Raw genomic sequence first — 21682 nt, 5'->3', positions numbered from 1 at the left:
TGCTCATTTACAAATCCAGCAGTTACGGTGAAAAAGTCTGAATTTTAGAATTGTGTTTCTAGTGAGTGTAAGTCACTCACTCTTCTTTAGTTATGTTTTTGGTCTTTACCAACTCCAGAGAGAAATATTTTGCTTTGTCGTTTTCCACTATGCTCCCCAGCTTGTTTGTTGTTTATCTGTTGTTTGGTGCTGACCAGATGTGCAGTGAATTTTTCGAGCTTTTTCCACTGAAACCTGCTTCATACTGCTGCTGAAAATGAGTTGTAGAGGGTGAACCAAAACTGTAAATGTGTTGGCCAGACAACTTATACTGCAAAAAGCTCCTTAAAGCCAAGAGATGCTGCAGATTTGGGTGAGTGTTCTTTCTTCTCATTTTCATTTGATATTGTGCTTCTACAAGAGTAATTGGTATAGCAACTTTTAAAATGATACAAACGCAGGGACAGAAACAGGCAGTCCAAAACATGTTTTCTTTTTTATTGAAGTGACAGTCAGACTGCAGTCCAGAGACATTCAGGTAATAGACAGTGACACACATCTCTGTACACAGCGTTTTTACACTGAAGAGGTCAAACACCTTCAGAACAGGAAGAAACAACTCAGAAGAAACATGTTGAAGGGGTAGCACGCTACAAAATTAATGTTTGCTTGTTCATTGGTTGATGGGGGTTCAATTTTTATCATCAGTATTTTTGGGGAAGGGGAATATTATAACATCCATGCAATGTATCGTACTGGAAACCACACAACTGATGGTGCCAGCGTTACTACATATCATAGCCTTTGTATGAAGAAAAGCATGATGGCATAAAACTTTGATTTTGGCCCCTTTTTAGAATGGTTGAACAAAGTGTTTCCAACAAAGAGTGCATTCTATTTTAATAAATAATCATTATTGATATTTTTTTTATTCAGTAGTACAGGACAAACCAGACCCTGGACAGCATCACACACAAGTTCCATTTACTTCAATAACATACTGAATTTTACAATCAACCAATACCACGGTAGTGTACGTGGGCCAGAGCACAAAACACAGAGAATGCTTGTATTATTATTTTTATCTACCACACTGAAGAAGAGACTGAAGCACTGAGAACAATAATACAACCTGACCTGACAACACCCCAAACTACTTAACAATACCCCAACAGGACCTAATGCCACCATCAATACCCACAGCCTCACTCAGTTACCTGCCCTGGAAATGATACTGAAGACTTAAAGGACTGCATAGTGCATTTTATTGTACTGGCCATTTTCCAAAGCATGCCATAAGTGGATATCCTTATTTTAAGACTTCATTTTATATATATTTTTATACATAATCTTAACATGTCAAAGTTTTATGATGATGGGTTGTAATCTAACATTTGTAAGCAGGGGCTAAAGTACTGCATGTTGTCACACAGTTAAACCTGAAAAGTACCACTATATTTGCATCATTTTAGAATTAAGAATAACCAGTGGCTGTGCAAAAGCTAGGAAATCACTGAAAAAGCATCGCATGCTTCAGAAAATAGAGATTTTCACTGTGCACAACTTGCAACCGATGAGGTAAAAGACAGACAAAACACACTGCGTTGTCCTTTAACTTCAACAAATAGGCTTAATGGTACCCCACCCGTATTATCTCCATGTATCCGTCCCATCCCCTGTAACAGTCCAGCACCCGACGGTGCTGCACCCTCTCCCAGAATAAAATCCCATGACTGGATCATCATCTCAGTTTTAAACAAATACTCAACAAATCACACGCTGACAGACAGTCTGGTGAATAAAATGTAAATAAAAAAAATAAACCATGCAAACGGTTAAATTTGTATTCTTGGCTCTGTTTTATAAGACTACTTTGAAATAGTTCTGTGCTTTTCAGCACAGGAACAAAGGACAAACAGAAATTCTATTAAGGGCTTCATTTCTATTTGCCTTAACTTGCAGAATAACAGTTTTATATATCAAATCATCAAAATCAGACATTACTTAAACACTCAATGTTTTTTTGTGTGAATAGATGTGTTTTGATTTAATTTTATAAAGTAGATAACTTCACTTTTTAACATTAAACCCTCTTTAGAACTGGAACACGTTAAAATTTTCAGTCCGTTACCATTCTGTAACTCCAGTCCTTGAAATCTATGATCAGATTCAGATTTTTTTTTCACAACTGGTTAAAGGTTTTTGGCGCAGAAAAATCTGACCTCTGAAACGATTTTATCCTGAAGCTTTGAGATTCGCACACACTTGTATACGAGTGATCACCAGGATCATGTGAGTTAAATAACACTGAGGAAACAAAGCTGTTTGTTCCCATTTCTGAAAATGAAGAGTTATTAACAGAATACAGCTGCACTGATGGCCGTCAAGTCTCTGCAAAACATCTTGGAGTGAACTTAAGAATTACATAGTATTCAGTATATAATGAATTCTACACAACAAATTCATGCATTGCTATCATGAGAACTTCTAAAAACTCTGAGAGTCCCAGTTGTCCTGCTGCTTGTCCTACCATCTCTAGTCTGCAGAGGTAACTGATTAAATCCATTAGAAGAGTAGAAGAGCAGGCAAGGCATTCTACAGGTCAATTATATTACTTTTTATATTTGACTCTGTTCATTACAAAGACAAAAAAAAACTCCTAACTTCATACTTTTCTTTCTGATATCTCAACAGTGATACTGATAATACATTTAGCTGAAAGACTTTTTTTATATTGGGGGGTAAATTATTAAGTGACATAACAGATTTCCTCCTCCTGCGCATCAACATATACATGTTCAAGAAAATAACTTTTATGCAGCACAAAACTTAAACTACACACACTCACACCTTTTGCACACGGACACGCAGACCTACACTTCTCTCATGCACGCCAACCCACGTGCACATGTACAGAACGTTGCACGTGGACGCACTCGCTTGCACGCTCACCAAAAGAACAGATTCACTGATGCCGAGCGTACGTGAACCACAACACAGAGATACTGCTACACACTGACATCGTTGGCATGGTTACTATCTACATCAGGGCCCTCGGTGACCCACATCCGCCAAACCCTGTCCCTGTCGCCATGGCAACTAATTCTGACCTCCACCCCTCACCCCTCACCTCACCCTGCCACCCTCTCCCTCAATGACAGGATTGCAGGATTAATTAATTAGCCAGCTAGCAATCCTTAGCATCCCACAACTAGATTTTTCTGTTTTGCCTGAGGCTGAACTGAATCTTAAATCCACCCGACCTCCCTCACTTAACAAGAGCTCATTGCCCCCCCTGAAAATTAACGACATAGTGGTAACGTGGTAATTGGAATACCGCAATAAGAACACAGGGCAGTTTGGCAGCTTCTAAAACGTAAACATAAAACAGACTTAATTTATCCAAAATATCCCCACTCGCCTCGTTTTGTACACACAACACTCAACAGTGGACACTGTCTCAAATAACACACTACATACATTCCCTGGCACTGGGGATGGATTATGAAACAGTTCTGTTACAGGCCCTGCTAAGACCTCCAGGTTGTGTCTTTTTTTATGTAGTCTTTTTATAGTCGGGTAATTGACTTTTGAGCAAGGAACTGGAGACTAACTGATAGATTGGTTGTCCAATATACACAGATATAACATCATAATACAGAAATAGATGCTTTGAGTAATTTTGAAATGTTTTTCTAACAGCAGTTTCGACTCCATTCTTTGCATCACTCAGCACTGTCTGCAGCACATGTAGCAGATAACGTATCACAGCTGAGCAGACGGCACTGGAGATGCTGGCTAGTTTGTGAAATGGAGTGCTGCGGGAAAGTTAAGACAATAACCCTATAACTTTGCCATTTTTAGTATAACATACTATATGTATATGTAGTACATAAGCAATACTGGACGATAAATTTATGTCTGAATTTGGTACAACCTAGTATCGGCCCAAGAAATCCAATATCGATCGAGAAATATTAATCACTTCCCAACCTGCTAGGCCTGTTTAACAATCCATCCTTGCCTGAAAAGCGATTCACTGCAGATTAAGGTTTCCCCAGTGAATTTTAAGTGTCAACTGACCTGTATTCATGAATGAACCAAATATAGATTCTTGTGCTGAAGGTATATTTTGCATTGTGACAATGATTTCCTTTAAAATAATGAACACCATTCTGGACATCAAGGAAGACCCAAAAAATGCCTGAAAAGATTAGCTTATTGAACCATACTGATTATATTGAAATTCTGTAGAGGAGAGTTTCTGTCTGGAGCTGTGTGATCATCTCGTACAACTTTCATGTCTTGCAAAACTTGCAAAGAAGTCCGATCAACAATTTAATCCTGGAAATTTGCCTGAGATTTATTTGGACAATTCGAAGACTTGTATGTAATTTGAGACAGTGCCTAAAAGTCACCTAATCTGCTGCTATAACTAGCCTATCTACAGTACAGTACATACCTATAAGAATGTGAGATATTGCACTTGGTCACAAAACATTGTCGTCGTTTTTTTGTGTGTTTTTTTACAGCATGTGGAAATCTACTAAATTAAGTCACTGTCTGAAACACACAGTACAGTATGGCACTTAAGTTTGGAAACATGCAGATTCAATGCAAATGATCACTTTTAACTGCAGCAGGGAACAAAGGGAGGAACAACCAGACCGGATTGTAGCTAAAGAAGAAAAACTCCCCACTGTGTTTGCCATGAAAGGGAATTCTATCACCTAAATGAATGAAAATAATACGATGAAGGTGCTGTATGAGAGTGCCTCCTGCACTATTTTTATTAATCTTATGCTGCTTTGTTGTCATGGAATCACTCACTTGTTGATCCCTTTGTCTCTTTTTCTGTCAGAATAGTGTTTGAATACTACAAGGCGGCCTCCTCTTTTACATTTCCTCCTCTTGTTTTTCTTATGTTTTATCTGTACTGATGCCAAGACACTGGATTTGCTAAAGTACACACAGGTCTAGAAGAGTGCAGATAAAGCTGGAATGTTAAGGAAGAAAAAAAAGGGAACGAGAGGAGGAAACAAAAGAAGCAGAGACCTTTTTTTTTTCAATGATTACTGAAAACTCAGCCCAGATCGACACATTAACAACTGCACGTGTAACATCACAGAAAGCAATTTCCTCTCATCTGTATCTCCACCTTCCTCTTCCACCAGCGGCTCTATCTCTCTCAGTAAATGGGAACCTGGTATGTGGGTGCTGCGTTGTTCTCGGTGAACGGCGGGCTCTGGTACTTCTCTGTGGTCTCGGTGGTGCCGGCTCCTGGCGAGTTGGAGGGGTACGGCTGGGTGGGGGCGCCGCCATCCATGTGCTCGGTGGTGAACAGGGTCATGTCTGTACCGAGCAGATACTTCTGGACCGCACGCACTGTTAGACCAGCCTGCAGAGAGGAGGGCAAAACATGGAGCAGGTTAGAATAAATGACAAACTAAGCTGGAAGCTGATCTAAAGGTCATTTCAACCACACATGGCTTAGAAAAACATTTGCACAAGCAGGATTTAATCGTTTGTTTTACATTCTCGAAGATAAATCAGTGACATTATCAGGAAAAAGTACTAGCAGCTCATTTTTTGTCCCCGTAACTAAATAAAAAAATAGACATTTTCAGTTAACTACCAGTGTCCACACTGAAGACAGTAAAGTAAAAAAAAAAAAGGCACATTTCCTATATTTTAATGATGAGTCTATTGTAAAAAAAAAAATTACAAATCTTATATTTTTTAATAGTGTTTCTATTGTGAAAAAAACATTTTCTGTAAATTCATGGTCCACCAACAATAAATTTTTTTTTTTTTTTAAAGTTTGTAATTTATGATGAATTTATAATAAAAAAGTGACATTTGCTGTTATTTATTGGTGTAGCTATAGTGAAAAATTGGACATTTTCTGTCATGTAATGGTCTACAGTGTAAAAACTGCAAATGTTAAATAAACCCATAAAATAACAGAAAATGTCCTGGTAGCTCATTACCTGGATTTTGTCCCCATAATTTAAAAAAAGGAGATTTTTTTGGTTAAATACCAGAGTGTCCACTGTAAAAATAAAATAAAATAAAATTAAAAAAAAAAAAGTCTGGACATTTTCTAATTTTTATTCTATTATAAGAAAAACTAGAAATGTTCTATTTTTAATCGTGCAACTATTGTGAAAAAACTGGGCATTTCATGTCAATTAATAGCGCATGAACACTAAAAGACGACATTTTGATATATATATATATATATATATATATATATATATATATATATATATATATATATATATATATATATATATATATATATATATATATACACATGTATTTTTTTAACGAACATTTACTATTATTTATTATGGTTAATAATATTATATATATATATATATATATTATACCACTACGTCCACAATAAAACAAACAAACAAAAAAGGACATTTTCTATATTTTATTTTATTATAAGAAAAACTAGAAATGTTCTGTTTTTAGTAGTGCAACTGTTGTCAAAACTAGTGGCCATTTCATGTAAATTAATAGAGCATGAAAACTAAAAAAAATTGTCATTTTGTTCTTATTTGATGGTAAGCACAATATTTTTAAAAAAATTATAAATGAACATTTCCTATTATTTATTGGTGTGTCATTAGTTTTAAACATAGCATGTTCTATAAATTGATGGTGTACCAACAGTAAAAAAGAAAACAACATAACTTTAACTTTGTAATTTATGATAACTCTAGAATACAATGTAAAAACATCCATCCATCCATCCATTATCTATACACCGCTTAATCCTCACTAGGGTCATGGGGGGGGCTGGAGCCTATCCCAGCTGACTCAGGCGAAGGCAGGGGACACCCTAGACAGGTCGCCAGTCTGTCGCAGGGCTACATATATAGACAAACAATCACTCACACATTCACACCTACGGGCAATTTAGAGTAATCAATTAACCTCAGCATATTTTTGGACTGTGGGAGGAAGCCGGAGTACCCGGAGAGAACCCACGCATGCACAGGGAGAACATGCAAACTCCATGCAGAAAGATCCCGGGAAAGCCGGGACGCGAACCAGGGATCTTCTCGCTGCAAGGCGAAAGTGCTTACCACTACGCCACTGTGCAGCCCCAATGTAAAAACAGCATATGTTAAATAAATCTCATGTGTGCGTGCGTGTGTGCATGTGTTACATGTGTGTGTGAAATTTTCTGTTAATTTGTTTTTCATCTGGTGTAATTTTGTTTTTAAAAGCCAAAGAAAGTCAATATTATACCTGCAGCAAAATGTAAGTTTTCTGTTAGTGAATGATGTACCTACAGTAATAATAAATATTCTGTGCTAAAAGCACTTTTTTTTTTTACAACATAGATGTCTTTTTGTCACATTTAAAAATAAAATTAATTCATAATTATACATCTACGTTTCACATGCTATGAACAATTCCTATTAAAATACAGTCATATATACTTGATGTAATAGAAATGATAATCTCTCAACCGTGCCATAAAGGAAATATGCAAATTTTCTTTATGGCAGGAGGCAAAATGAAAAGTTTAACTGTATTTCTACACTAAATGCAAAATTGCAGCCAACAGCTGGTTAGGTTAGCTTAGCTTAGCGCAAAGCCTGGAAGATGGAAATAAGTAGCTTGGCTCTGTCTGAAAGTCAGTAAATGCTCCCATCTGGCAGCCAGAGGAAACTTCAGGAAATTACTGCTTCCAGCCAAGACCCATTCCAGAAGACAAGCCCCATAAATTATTAATAAAAACTATAACAGATAAATCAGGGAGCTTTAGAAGTGCTAGTAAGCAGATTTAGTCAGAGCCAAAGAAGTGGTGCCTCCACTGTTTGCCCTGTTTGTCTTTGAGTCAGAGACATGACTGTGGTTTAAATTTTCTCCTCTAATTCTCTGACAAAAAGCAAATTTTGTGCCGAAATATTTCTTAAAAACAAGTGCCAGAAAATTGCAATAAGCCTATGTATTTATGATGTATTTTTTAATATCATGCATTCTGTTTTATTGTGTTGCAGTGCAGCTCGATGTCTTGCCTTGTCTAATTCAATTCAATTCAATTTTATTTATATAGCGCCAATTACAGTCAAATTGTCTCGAGACGCTTTACAGAACCCATATGCCTGACCTGATGTCTAAGACAAATTTCTCCCATGGGAGACAAATAAAGTGAACTTTAAACTTTGAACTAATCAAAGTGGGTTGGTGTAACAGGCCAGGTTAATCCTCTGGCCAAAGTATACCCCAGGGGCTGCCCAGAATATACCTCTTCAAGCCAAAATATACCACATGTACAACAAGATTACATCACATATTTAGGCAAAAATACAAAGACATATTAAGCTGATATAAGGACTGATTTATGTAGCACAAATTAAGTTAATCTTAATGTAAGCACAAATCAAAGACAATACAAAGACATACTGAAATCTATTATACAGAAACAATTGAAAGTAACACCAGCCAATGTGGAGGTTCTTTGATAATGTTTTGCTTACAGCATGGATTTTTCTTGGTTTTCAATTCAGTTTTTCCTTTGATTTGAACTTTTTCAATTGTAACTAGCTCAAGGACATTCTAGATATGTTCTTTCATAATGATTTGCTTGCAGAGCAGGGGTGAACTGGCCATCTGGCATACCGGGCAGTGTCCCGGTCAGCCGGTGTCTAGCGGGGCTGGTCAACAGGTCCAGTAATCAGTAAATTGGGATTTTAAATTTGACGGCTCACTTCTATTTTACCGGCGCAGCTTTTCCAGTGTTTATGGCATTGGTTATCAGCTCAGGAAACACACAGACCAATTACGTATGAGTTCAGCCATCCCACATGACACTACTCAGCCAATGAAGTCTTACCACTGCAGCTGCTAAACATCGCAGTTCTGCATTCAGAAAACTGTTGAGAAGCGAGGGACAGACAAAAGGAGGACAGACAAAATAGAAAAATTAGTAACGCAACACCGAGAAGAAAGTAGCCCTGCACATGCTGACCATGTTTGTCTCAACATACAGCTGCGAGGCAGCTTTCTCAACCATGAACATAATCAAAACTAAATATCGTTCCAGACTGACCAGTGAGCACCTCCAAATGTGTTTGAGAACGACCCTGGCACAATTCAGGCCACAATTCAAAATAAAGTACTGGCAGGGCAATCTGCAGCTCAGTTCCCCCATTAAGCAGCAAGGATATCAGGGGAATGATAAAAGACAGGAAAAATGTAAAAGTGTTTAATTTTTTTTTAGATTTAGGTATTGTTAAATATGTATATACGTTGGTTCAGGTTGTTCAGTCATAATTTTTTCAAGTTCTGCACTTTATGTTAAGATATACAGTTATATCAAAAGTTATTTATTAATAAATGTTGTCAAAATGTTTTTGAACCGTACTGACTTTATTTGATTTCACGGTCAGTTATTATACGGAGACGCTACTAAAACTACTAATCACACTAATTCAAGTTAGACATTATGATGTTCTGGACCTTTGCTTTAATAAATTTTCTCTGACTGGACCTCTTTGAAATTTAGTTGAATACCCCTGCGCTACTGGATTGCAATTTTTTTCCAACTTGTCAACAAGTTTGTCTAGGTCTCTAAAAATGTTTTTGAATTTTTGTTCCGAAAATCTGACCTTTCTGTCATTTTTTGTCCTTGCATTCAAAAATCAGTGCTTGATTCCACCAACTGATAATGTTGTGGGCCGGTCTGTGCCAAAAATGCCAGGGCTGATTTTTTTGCTCCAGTCCACCCCTGTTGCTGAATATGCCTCTTTGTAAAAACAAACAAACAAACAAACAACAAAATAACTATATATATACTTTGGCCAGGGGGTTAACCTGGCATTTCACACCGGGATCATTTGAACAAGGATGACGATGCATCTAAACTTGCAATCTTTGTGGATAATTAAAGTAATTCAAATGTAGCACTATTCAGTCTATGCACGGTCCGTTTCCTGTCTTAAATTTCATCAGAAATGGATCAGTGTTTATAGCTCAGGTCACGGATGGATTATCAAAAGAGCCCACTGTGCAAATGTGCTACAAGTAGCCGGGAGTCCATTACTTCTGAGTCTCTGTTTGAAGTGACTCTTATTAATTTTTCTGTTTGGAAACCCAAAGTGTGGGTGTCCTGATCATACAGACAATTTCCCCCCCAACACAACCCCCACCCCCCTTGCCCCACCCCCATTTCACAATTTCTATCATAGTGAATTATTGAGTTTCTGCAGGCTGCGCAGAAACTCCAGCTGGTCTGGATATCAAGACTCATTTTTCCACGTTTGTGTTTTGTGTTTTGACAAGGGAATTGTGATCCAGGATGGAATGTTGAAACCAAAAGTGCTTGGTTCTGTGATCAAAAACAAGTTCTGGTACTAATGGTGCTGGAACAAAATTGTAAAAAAAAAAAATTGTAAATTGTGCACTGTCTTCTTTCATGTTTGAAAACTTCTAAACTGGTTAGTCGTCTCCTATGTGGCTCTATGGGACGTACCATCATTAGACAAGCGAGATTTGACTGATACCAGCTGATCATTAGTGTCTGTTATGTTTAGTATCAACACTCCAGAGTTATCTGTATTAGTGGTGTTATATCCACATATGTGATATTTATTTAAACTTTACAGAACAGGGATGTGAACACATTAGCTTTTGTTATCAAATGTTATCACGTCGGCTACATAGATAGCATAGTACAGGGGTATTGTACATATATAGTATAGTACAGGAGTACTGTACATATATGGTATAGTATGAGGGTATTGTACATATTTAGTACAGTACAGGGGTATTGTACATATATAGTATAGTACAGTGGTATTGTACATGCATAGTAGAGTATAGTACAGGAGTATCGTACATATATAGTATTGCACATATATAGTATAGTAAGAGGGTGTTATACATATATAGTATAGTACAGGGGCATTGTACATACATAGTACAGTACAGGGGTATTGTACATGTATAGTACAGTACAGGGGTATAGTACAAATATATAGTATAGTACAGGGGTATTGTACATACACTATATTGCCAAAAGTATTCGTTCACCTGCCTTGACTCGCATATGAACGTAAGTGACATCCCATTCCTAATCCATAGGGTTCAATATGACCACCCTTTGCAGCTATAACAGCTTCAACTCTTCTGGGAAGGCTGTCCACAAGGTTTAGGAGTGTTTATGGGAATTTTTGACCATTCCTCCAGAAGCACATTTGTGAGGTCACACACTGATGTTGGACCAGAAGGCAAAGAAAGCTGAAAACCACCTTCATACCTGTTAACTGTGACTGAGGTTTTGTTTTTTGTCGAGCCGACTCACACAAAGAAAGTCTGATTATGTCAAACTGCCTACATAGTTCAGCCTCTGATCTGCTAAACCAACATTGTAAACACTAGAAAAGCTACTCCAGTTAAAATAGAAATGTCCCGTCAAATTTAAAATCCCCTTATATTTATTGATTATAGGCCCAGGTTCTTATAGGATGAAGTCTGGGTCCGCCAGTTAGCGACCTGACGTCTAGTATATAGTGGAATAAACAATGCCTCAATTCAGAGAATTTTGCCTCGAGGAATTTTAGTCATCAAATTACTGGAATAACTCAAGGAATCATTTCAGCCCTATATATGAATACACATTTGTCAAAACCGTTGTCAGATCTATATTTCTTATTGTTATACCTGATCTAGTTTGGCTATTTTACAACCTAGTTTTGTTTTTGAGGCATGTTTTTTTTAAAAAGTTGCTCTGAATGATACTGTATTGGACAAATAAATATATATTCTTTGAAAAACTTATTTCTCACTTTATTAATTCACCTGCAAGCTGCTCTTTAAGTTTCTATTTGAAATCCTCAGGACTAACTGCTCCTTTTATAGACTTGTTGAACTGATTCAAGGGATTTGGTGAGAGTTTCTCAAGATCAGTGTCAACATACTGATCCTAAAATCATGCTGTGATGCAATTTAAATATTTTGCACATTAATGCAGCGCTTAAGGAAAATGTAGCACTCGTTTCTTGTATTGTGTCTCATCGCATTTATTAAATCTTTAGAGAAGAGCAGTAAGAAGGTTGTCAGACAGCCTCACTATCTCTTGGGGCTTGTGTTGTTAGGTGTGAGGGGAGCCTTTCAGGATTCTGTTCTCTATTTCATAATACTATGAAATCTTACTGTCTAAACCTCCAAACCCACCAGCTGGTTTGAGAGGCTCTCTGTGTTTTAGAAATCAATAGAATTACGCCATTTCTTAGAGTCAGAAACTGTAAAAACTGAAAGGATAATTGGATATTCAACTTTTGGTCCTCACTGTTCCTCAACTACGGTACTCACCCGTATTGTGCCATACTGGAAGTTTAAAATCATCAAAGTCTTCAAAATCACTATATTCTAAGTGTTTCCATTTTTTTAAAAAATGGTCAAAACTGATTTAGTAACAATCTAAAACTATGCACTGCACATCTAATAAGCCATTAGCCAAAAGTTACATGAAACCAACAGTTATGTGACAAAAATTCAGTGGTTTTTCAGTTGAACTGCAGGCTGTGTTTATATGAATCAGATAGCAGACAAAAATGTAAAAAAAAATCAATAAATAAAATGGCAGTAAAACATCTATCATATTTATAGTCACCATTTTCACTCAGTACTGGTAACACCTCTGAGAATTTTTTTTTTTTTCAGTTTTTGTAAAATAAATAATCAAAGAAATACAACTTAAATTTATGGCTTTATAACTTTGTCATACTGCAAAAAGACATGTTTGAGTTTTGGCTACTTCTAGCCACTTATAATTGTGTATCTCTGAGGGTTTTTGTGTCTCTTTTAGTCTGTTTGTGCCTTTTTGAGGCTGTTTTGTGCCAATGTTAGACTGTTTTGTGGCTCAGGTCATTTTGCATCTCTTTTAGGCTGTTGGTGATCTTTTGAGACCATTTTGTGTCTTTTCAAGGTAGTTTTGGGTCTTTTTTAGGCAGTTTGTGCCCATTTGAGGCTGTTTGTATCCTTTTGAGGCTGTTTTGTGACTTTTCAAGGCTGTTTTGTGTCTTTTTTAGGCAGTTCATGCCCTTTTGAGTGTTTTGTGTCTCTTTTAGTCTGTTTGTGCCCTTTTGAGGCTATTTTGTGACTCTTCAAGGCAGCTTTGTGTCTTTTTTAGTCTGTTTGTACCTCTAGATTTTTTATTGCATGGAAAAATGAGCCCACAGTGAATAAAAATATGACAGGATTTCCTCCAGTCATATTTTTATTCACTGCGGGCTCACAAGCAGCCAGAAATTGCTTGGGGTGGTGGTGAAAGGTTTAAGTAATATTTTACATTTACTCAAAAGATGAAGGCTTTGATTTTTTATTGATTTGAGTCTCAAAGTATTTGTGTTACTATTTTGTGTTAAACTTTTATTCTATGCATTTTTGATTCAGATTCAGATAACTTTATTTATCCCCTAGGGGCAATTCAGTTTGCAGACATGGGTCGCAGCAGGACAGGACATGAAACACACATTCCACATACATTTGACTTGGATCTGTCAATAGTCAGGGTTCAGCAATAAAGTGCAACAGTGACAAAGTGCAACAATATCAATATATACCTCACTACATTTAAAACTACATGTAGAACTACAAAGCAACACGGTCACTGTCATTTAAAAGCCTAATGGCGGAAGGAATAAAAGAGTTGCCGTATCGGTTTATTTTCCTCGTGGGAGCGAGATAGCGCCTCCCAGAGGGCATCAACGCAAACCTGTGTTTCAGTACATGGTCAGGATGTGCAATAATGCTCTTAGCTTTGTGGAGCACCTGCCTGCTCCATAGAGAGTGTAGGTCAGTAGTCTGCACACCCATGACTCTAGCACAAGTCCCAACTATGCTGGACAACGTGTTTTTGTTTTTTACTGACAGCCCATGAAACCATGATATAAAGGAAAAAGTTAAAAGACTCTCAATAAAAGAACGATAAAAAACAGATAAAATGGGTTTAGATACATTAAAAGAGTTCAGTTTCCGCAGCAGGTAAATACGTTGTTGGCCTTTTTTTGAAATGACCTCCATGTTTTTGTCAAACTTGAGGTTGGAGTCAAATGTTGTGCCCAAGTATCTGTAGGTGTCTACAATTTCGACCTCTTGTTTGTTTATGATGCTGACTTCCTGTTTTGAAGGTTTTTTCCTGAAGTCAATTATCATGTCTTTTGTTTTTGTAACGTTAAGATCAAGATAATTGTCTTCGCACCATGTGATAAAATCAGACAGGGCTCTGCCATGCCCTGATTCAGAGTCCTGTAGAAGGGACAACAGAACAACAGAAGTACCTGCCCTGCTGACTGGTTCTGCAGGCGTCTGTATACATGATGTACAGCAAGGGCGAGAGAACACAGCCCTGGGGTGAACCAGTGTTTTTGCACCTGTGTTGTGAGTTTGTACGCCTGTGTATGTGTTGGCGAGTGTTCATGTTCTTACCCAGGTGATTATGGAGAAGAAAGAGAAGGCAATTGCTGCTCGAGCTGCATCTGCCCCCTGGTTGAGCGGCAAATCGGCAGTTTCGGTCCGAGACCACTGACTGGCCAGGAAGCAGAAACTGACAAAGTACAGAAAGGCCCAGAAACCTGCAAGAAACCAGCGGAACAATGAGTCGTTATTTTTCAAGTTAACTTTTCACACAGTTGAGGCAAATAAAAAAAAAACACAAAGACATGTACATGCTAATTTCTCCAATCATATCCACCCGAAGTGCTTCTTTTTTCCTTTTCAAGTTTAAAAATACTCTCATTTCTCCTATACTTGATGCTACTTCACATGTTTCATTTATCTTGATGTCTTGTGGTGCAGGAAAGCAGATATCTGAAACAAAGAAGCTTGCCTAGGCGGCCCACATCTTTGGTATTTTGGGGAAGCCCAGCCTTTTGAATCCTGTGTTTGGTTTCACATTCCTAAAAAAAAAGCTTCATAAGCATTTTAACCTTTGAAACCAAAGCAGTTTCTTAGTGTTTTTTTTGTGCTTATGTCACATTTTTACTCACTGTGGGCTCATTTTTCACTGCAATGTAAAATGCTCACAGGTTTCACCGGTGCTGGAAAAAATGGGAGCTCAAATACTATAGATGTTATACTACGGTGTAAACACTTCTGTATTTAAGCCAAAATGTCTGAATTGTACATTGTTGCACAGAGGATCACAGAAGTTTTAATTTCTACAGAATCTGGTTAGAGACATTTATTTTGGGATATGATGAATAATGATGCATAAGAATAAAAAAAAATCTGTGTGAAATATCACAATTTTAAGCCTAAATTGGGTTAAGCTTCCACATTGAAGTACGTATCACCAATGAGTAGTTCAAGGATCAGGAGAAAGTTGAAAATCTCAGGATCCTTTTTGTTTTTGCCATTTCAAACTCTAATATATGATGCAATTTTGCAGATTCTTTTCAAAGATAACATGCCCTTCAGATCTACCAGTTGATTCTGGGGTTCAGGATACTTCATACTTTCATGGTCTTTTGGCCATTTGGATATTTGTGATTTGTCAAAGTGCAGTTCAATTTTGAGCAAGAGCTTCAATGTTTTGTCATCATTAGTTATTATATATTTAATATTGTTTTGTCTATTTGGTATGTAATTGAAATAATTTAGATAATTTGTTATATTGTACTATTTAGGACCCCCAAATCAAATTTTCCAAGTAAAATTAATGCATTGAGGATACTTTAACAGCATCATTGTATCATACATTGCTGGTCACAAAATATCTAAAGCTTATTGTTCATAGCACTTCAGCATTTCATTTAAAAGAGAGCAAACTCACAAAAAGAGAACATTCCAGAATCACTCAATTTGTGTTGGCGCTTTGAAATCGTTGATATTAACCAGAGACCTACGAACAGTCTGAAAGTCTGTTCGCTGTCTGTTTACGTTTGTAAAATCTGCATCTTCACCTGAGAATCCGATCTCAATCATCACAGCCTTCTTCCTGTCTTTAACAGAGCTGATGGAGGCGAACTTGTAGTCGAGTAGGAAGAAGAAGGAGCAGGCCAGCAGGCCCACCAGGCCCACAAACACACCATAGTTACACGCATCTGCATTCTTGTTGAAGACACAGTGGAGGCGCTCACTGCCCAGGTTAATGTAGCCCTCGTTCACGATGGAGGCAAAGACCACCAGGGAAAATATCTGTGCATGGAACAGGAAGAAAATAAGAGATTCGATAAGAAAAACACACAAAACAACCATCTTAACTTCTTCTTTTTTTCCGTCTTCAACACACACAAACACTGTTGTAGGGATTGTGGCTGCGCTACTCAAAAGCATCTCTTTGAGCGTGCTCAGAACCAAAGGCATTAACCTAATTTCCTGCCTTTCTCCCTGACTGAATGACTGAAGAGATGGATGCTTCACTTCCCCTCAAGAATCACCCTCAAGAATCACTGAAGCGCTTTGGCTGTTTGTGCATGTAAACCATACAGAAGTTAGTGCGATAGCAAACTATAGCTGTACATTTTTTCTCTCAGATCATCCCTATGTTTTTCCCAACAGGCTGATCTCTCCAGTTAATTCTTCTTTCTTCTTCTCTCTGTTCTCGCCTTGCATGCTGACACTGATCAGCTGACTAACACTTGGTGGCAGAATAGGGCCATGTGACACACACACACACACACACACGCACACAGAAATGCGCTCGTACTGGGGGGTCTGGGTCATATGATGGTGGACGGACACACAATGGGATAATGTTGGCACCACGTTTTAACTAATCACATGTGCGGATATAATCTGAGCAGATACACACTCAGGTGCTTTTAGCGCATCAGCGTGATAAAGCTGCTTATATGTCAAAGTGCTGCATCTCCAAATGATTTTTTTCACTCATTTTTTGGCACATTTTTGACTTTTTTTTTTAGCTCCCCTCTGCCTGATCATTTTGTAATTTGTTTTTAATTGTTTCTTAATTAGGAATCTTTCTTACAAGCTATGAGATTTGTGTAAAACTGAAGAAGAGGAAGAAGTTTGTTTCTAGATTCGATAGCTAGATTATTTTCTTCTGTGGTTTCCCGATGGTGGATGAGTTACCAAACTCTGCTCGATCTGCAGAGTCCCTCTCAGTCTTTAGAGAAAGACTAAAAACCCAGCTTTTCACTGAACACCTTTGCACTTTACAGACTGCAAAAAATAAATAAATACATAAAAATTCTCTTATGTCTGCACTACCTGTAAACACCACAGCCACATGATCACACTTGAACTTGTTTTATGGCTCTTATCCAGGTTGTTTTCTCCTGACCAGATCCTTTCTTGTGTTCTATCTACTCTCAGATCTACGTCACTTTGGATAAAAGCATCTGCTAAATGAAATTGTAGAATTTTAGAATTGTTTCTGAGTAACTCCAGTAGCAGAATGCCCCTATGTTGCAATGCATTTGGTTTGTTGAGGAATCCCACAGCTGATGAAGTGGCTTCTTATTGATTTCTCGCACATTTTTCAGGAAGTGGAGGAAAGTAGCTAAGCACATTTACTCAAGTACTCAAGTTAAGTATAATTTTGAGGCATTTATGTGCCACTTTGATATTTCCATGTTGCACAACTTTGGATGGAAACACTAGATAAGACAATGTTAATGTGCATAAAGTAGATTTTAAAAGGCTTTATCTTGGCTACAATAGTAAAAGCGGCTGTTTTTCTGCACATACTTTTTTAAAAATCTTTTTGTATATTTTTTCTAATTATATTCAACCAGGATCAGTGTTCAATTTACTGTGTGTAACCGGTGGTCTCTCTTCTCTGCGTTGTGTTTAGTCAGCTGAGACACAGGCTTTCTTGGAGGCGATCGCCGTTTATTACAGCCTGTCTCACAGAACACATGAACAAAAGGGTGCCACATAAGGCAGGAAGCATTCAATGCATGTACAGTAGATGTACAGTACAAGACGGAACACATACCTTGACAGCCGATAAAACAAAACACAAAGATCTTCCATCAATTTACAAGACTTGTACCCCTACAGAAATGAAACAATGCATAACCATATTAGACTGGGAAAGGGAACTTATAACTAGAACTACATTATATCAAAACACACAAATTGCAACAGCACAATCTCGCTCACCTCTCTCACACAACGTAAAAACAAAAGGCGAGAGGTGAGGCGGGAAAAACTCAGTTATAGGACGGGGTGGGGCGGCTGAAAGCATGTGTAGGGGTACAGAGACCCCCCACTGAAGGTTCCACACAACTACTGAGAGTCAGACCAAACTTTGTAAGTGTAACAATAAACATAATAACAATAAAATATATATGTTATTTCATGGGCTGCACAGTGGCTTGGTGGTTAGCGCTTTCACTTTGCAGCTAGAAGATCCCCAGGTCATGTCCCGTCCTTCCCGGGATCTTTCTACATGGAGTTTGCATGTTCTCCCCGTGCAGCATGGGTTTTCTCTGGGTTCTCTGGCTTCCTCCCACAGTCCAAAAACATGCTGAGGTTAATTGGTAACTCTAAATTGCCTGTAGGTTTGAATATGAGTGTGACTGTTTGTCTCTTTATGTAGCCCTATGACAGACTGGTGACCTGTCTAGGGTGTCCCCTGCCTTCATCCTAAGTCAGCTGGGATAGACTCCAGCACCCCATGACCCTAATGAGGATTAAGAGGTGTGGATGGATGGCTGTTATATTATATACTACCAATACACTAATACATATACAATGAACCTAACACCACTGCTGCACCACTGACCCTGTTCACTTAAATGAAACATCTGAGTTGCCATTTCTTCACATCTGTGATTCTACACTTCGGCCAACACTGAAAACACAATGAAGCATTTACACCAGAGGTTATTTTAAAGCCATTTACTGCACACTCCTCCTTGGTTTTGTTTCAGAAGATCCCCGCACTGCTGAAGAAGACCTTCTCTGTGTCACCCAAAGGTGATGCGTTGCATCAAACGTCAGGACACTACGCGTCTCCGTGGCCCTGCGTGCGTAATGAGGAACGCGGACCAATCATGGGTGGGATGACGAATGACGACGACCGTTTAGGGTAAATCAGCAAAATCACGAACAGAAAATATGATTGGCAATATAAAAGGACGAGGAATGTCTTGTGAATGAAGCGGTAATGTAATGGACAGAAATATATAATTAGGTGGCAGAAACACAGGGAGCCTGATGGATGAAAATGGATCCGTCTTTTCTCATTTTCACCACCAACTGCTGCACATCTGCTGTGTTTATTAAAGCACTGCCGGGAAATAAAAGGCTGAGAGGACCGCTTCTGCTCCAAAAAACATCTGGAGTGAAATGAATCTACATGGTCATGGTGTCAGATAACCACCAGGCCTTGGTTACACCCTGAGCGCTTCATTTCTGCCATATTCTCCCATAAATAAGCGTTAATTCTGAGATTCCCATTCACACACTGCTTATCAGCTTTCGGCGGATTTCTAGACTCTGTATTTGCAGTGAGAACACGTCACGGGTTCCGCGCAGCAGCGACAACAACAGAGCGGACCCCCCCACCACCACCACATCCACACACAGTAAAACGCGCTCTCACCCAGGACAGCGCTCTCAGGATGGTCTGCGGCTGCTTGGCGAAGGTAATGGGGTCGATAGTGGACCCGGTCCGGCCCGCTCCGAACGATCCCACTCCGTCCATCTTCTGTAGCTCTCTGTGTGCGCTCCTCGCAGCTCCACGCTCCCAGCTCCACGGCAGGATGGATGCGCTGCTGCGCGCTGCTGTAAGGACGGGTCCTGCGCGCTCCCAGAGGCGCGCCTGCGCTCAGGCGGACGTGCAGGGTATGTCGTGCCCGCGCTCCAGAGGAGATGAGGCCATTTAAGGCACTTCAGTGCTTTCACACAAAAACTAAAAATTGGATTATAAAGTCAAATGACAGGAGTCTAACGTGTGAGACTACAAATAACACACACACACACACACACACACACACACGTATTTTTTAACTGTATTAGTTTTGAAAGCAAGTTTTGTAAATAGCACCTTATCACACACAAAGATTATTCAAAGTGCTTTACAGGCAAAGACCGAATACAAAATACATCCATCCATTATCTATACACCGCTTAATCCTCATTAAGGTCGCGGGGGGGCTGGAGCCTATCCCAGCTGACTTAGGGTGAAGGCAGGGGACACCCTGGTCAGGTCGCCAGTCTGTCGCAGGGCTACATATAAAGACAAACAGTCACACTTACACTCACACCTACGGACAATTTAGAATCATCGGTTAACTTTAGCATATTTGTGGACTGTGGGAGGAAGCCGGAGTACCTGGAGAAAACCCACGCATGGAGAACATGCAAACTCCATGCAGAAAGATCCCGGGATGGATAAAATAAATGTATTAAATAAAACATATTAAAGTTCACAAAAATTCACAGAATGGTTCAAACTGATTGACTAAAGCAACAGAAAAAACAAACTTACAAAAAAGAACAATTTAAAAGATGAAGAAGAGGAATCGTAGAGAATCTCTGCGATTTGAACTCATCAGCATTATTCTCAATGCTATAAAATATGTGTTCTTTTAGTTCTTTTTCCAACATGAACTGAACGTTACAGTTTTTGATTTTCCCCTTTTAAGTGTGACTCAGTAGAAGTTTTTCACTCGCAGGTAGGTCGGACGTCTGGTGGAAGTTTTTAATAAACTGAACTCCAGCAATGAATGGAAAACGGTGGAAGTTGAACTAGTAGATTAAATGGAAATGTGCACAAAAGTTCATTAACAGTGCAGACAGTTTTGACCAGCTGTAATTTAACTTGAACTTTTTTTTTCAATCAATCAAGTATGAGTTTGTTGGGGCCTTTAAATGCTACTCTAAAAATATAGCATTGTGGCTAACTCACTGAATAAATGATAAAGAATCAATGCAACAAAGTCAAGGGTTTCCTCACTTTTAGTTGGAGGGGCCACACCTTCCTGTCCTCCTTAAGTCTTTGGTGAAAATTTGAAAAAAAAAAAAAAAAAACGCTCTTAGATGTCTGAAATCATAATCATCTTCATTATTATTTTTAGACTCCCATCAGAACCATAACTAATTTTCACATACTGCCAAGTCACAGCTATTTATATAGCACATTAAAAACAATAGCAGTTCAGCTAAAGAGTTATGCAAATTAACCCAACAAATCAAATATTAGGATTAAAAGTCAACATACAAAAGACACATTTTCCTGCCTAAATAAACACAGAGGTTAAGACTCTGCACTATTATTAATTATGGCTATTTGCCTGACTAATTAAAAAATTAACATTACTAAAGGTTCCCTATAAGCAGCATATTTACAACAAGGACAAGGAAGAAATAAATGTTAATTGGTAGAGACTTGCGGCAGAACCAGAATCAGGGAGGGCGGCATCTACCTCGACTGTTGGGGTGAGGGTAAAGGGGAGGGATAACCTGATAGCACATACAAATCAGAAAATAAACGAGAACACAAACACTTGACAGGCTGATGGGACCAGATTTGTTCAACTCTAGAATCAGAAAGAAGACACAAAGTTAATAACATGCAATAATTATTGGGAAGCAACTTCTCTGCCCTACAGTGTACCTGCATTATTATTTTTTTTTTTTGAGTAAGTTTTCTAGGTCAAAGTTAAATTGGCTTATTTACATTATAGACTGAAAAGCTCTTTGTGGCAAATTTGTGATTTAAGGCTACATACTGTTAATAAACTTACTTGGCTTGTCT

General features: G+C 38.3%; 1 protein-coding gene across 1 annotated transcript; it reads right to left on the bottom strand.

The window, feature by feature from the left end:
• Positions 1-456: 456 nt before the first annotated feature.
• syngr3a (synaptogyrin 3a) lies at positions 457-19730 on the bottom strand. Its single transcript, XM_023293265.3, has 4 exons — positions 19526-19730; positions 15912-16146; positions 14437-14582; positions 457-5377 (listed from the first exon to the last, which is right to left on the bottom strand). Exons 1-4 carry the CDS (start codon positions 19625-19627, stop codon positions 5168-5170), a joined length of 693 nt encoding a protein of 230 aa, XP_023149033.1. The 5' UTR covers positions 19628-19730; the 3' UTR covers positions 457-5167.
• Positions 19731-21682: the final 1952 nt, after the last annotated feature.

Source organism: Amphiprion ocellaris, chromosome 19 (genome assembly GCF_022539595.1).
Source record: "Amphiprion ocellaris isolate individual 3 ecotype Okinawa chromosome 19, ASM2253959v1, whole genome shotgun sequence".
Taxonomy (NCBI): Eukaryota; Metazoa; Chordata; class Actinopteri; family Pomacentridae; genus Amphiprion; species Amphiprion ocellaris.
This window is presented reverse-complemented; position numbering and strand designations above follow the sequence as displayed.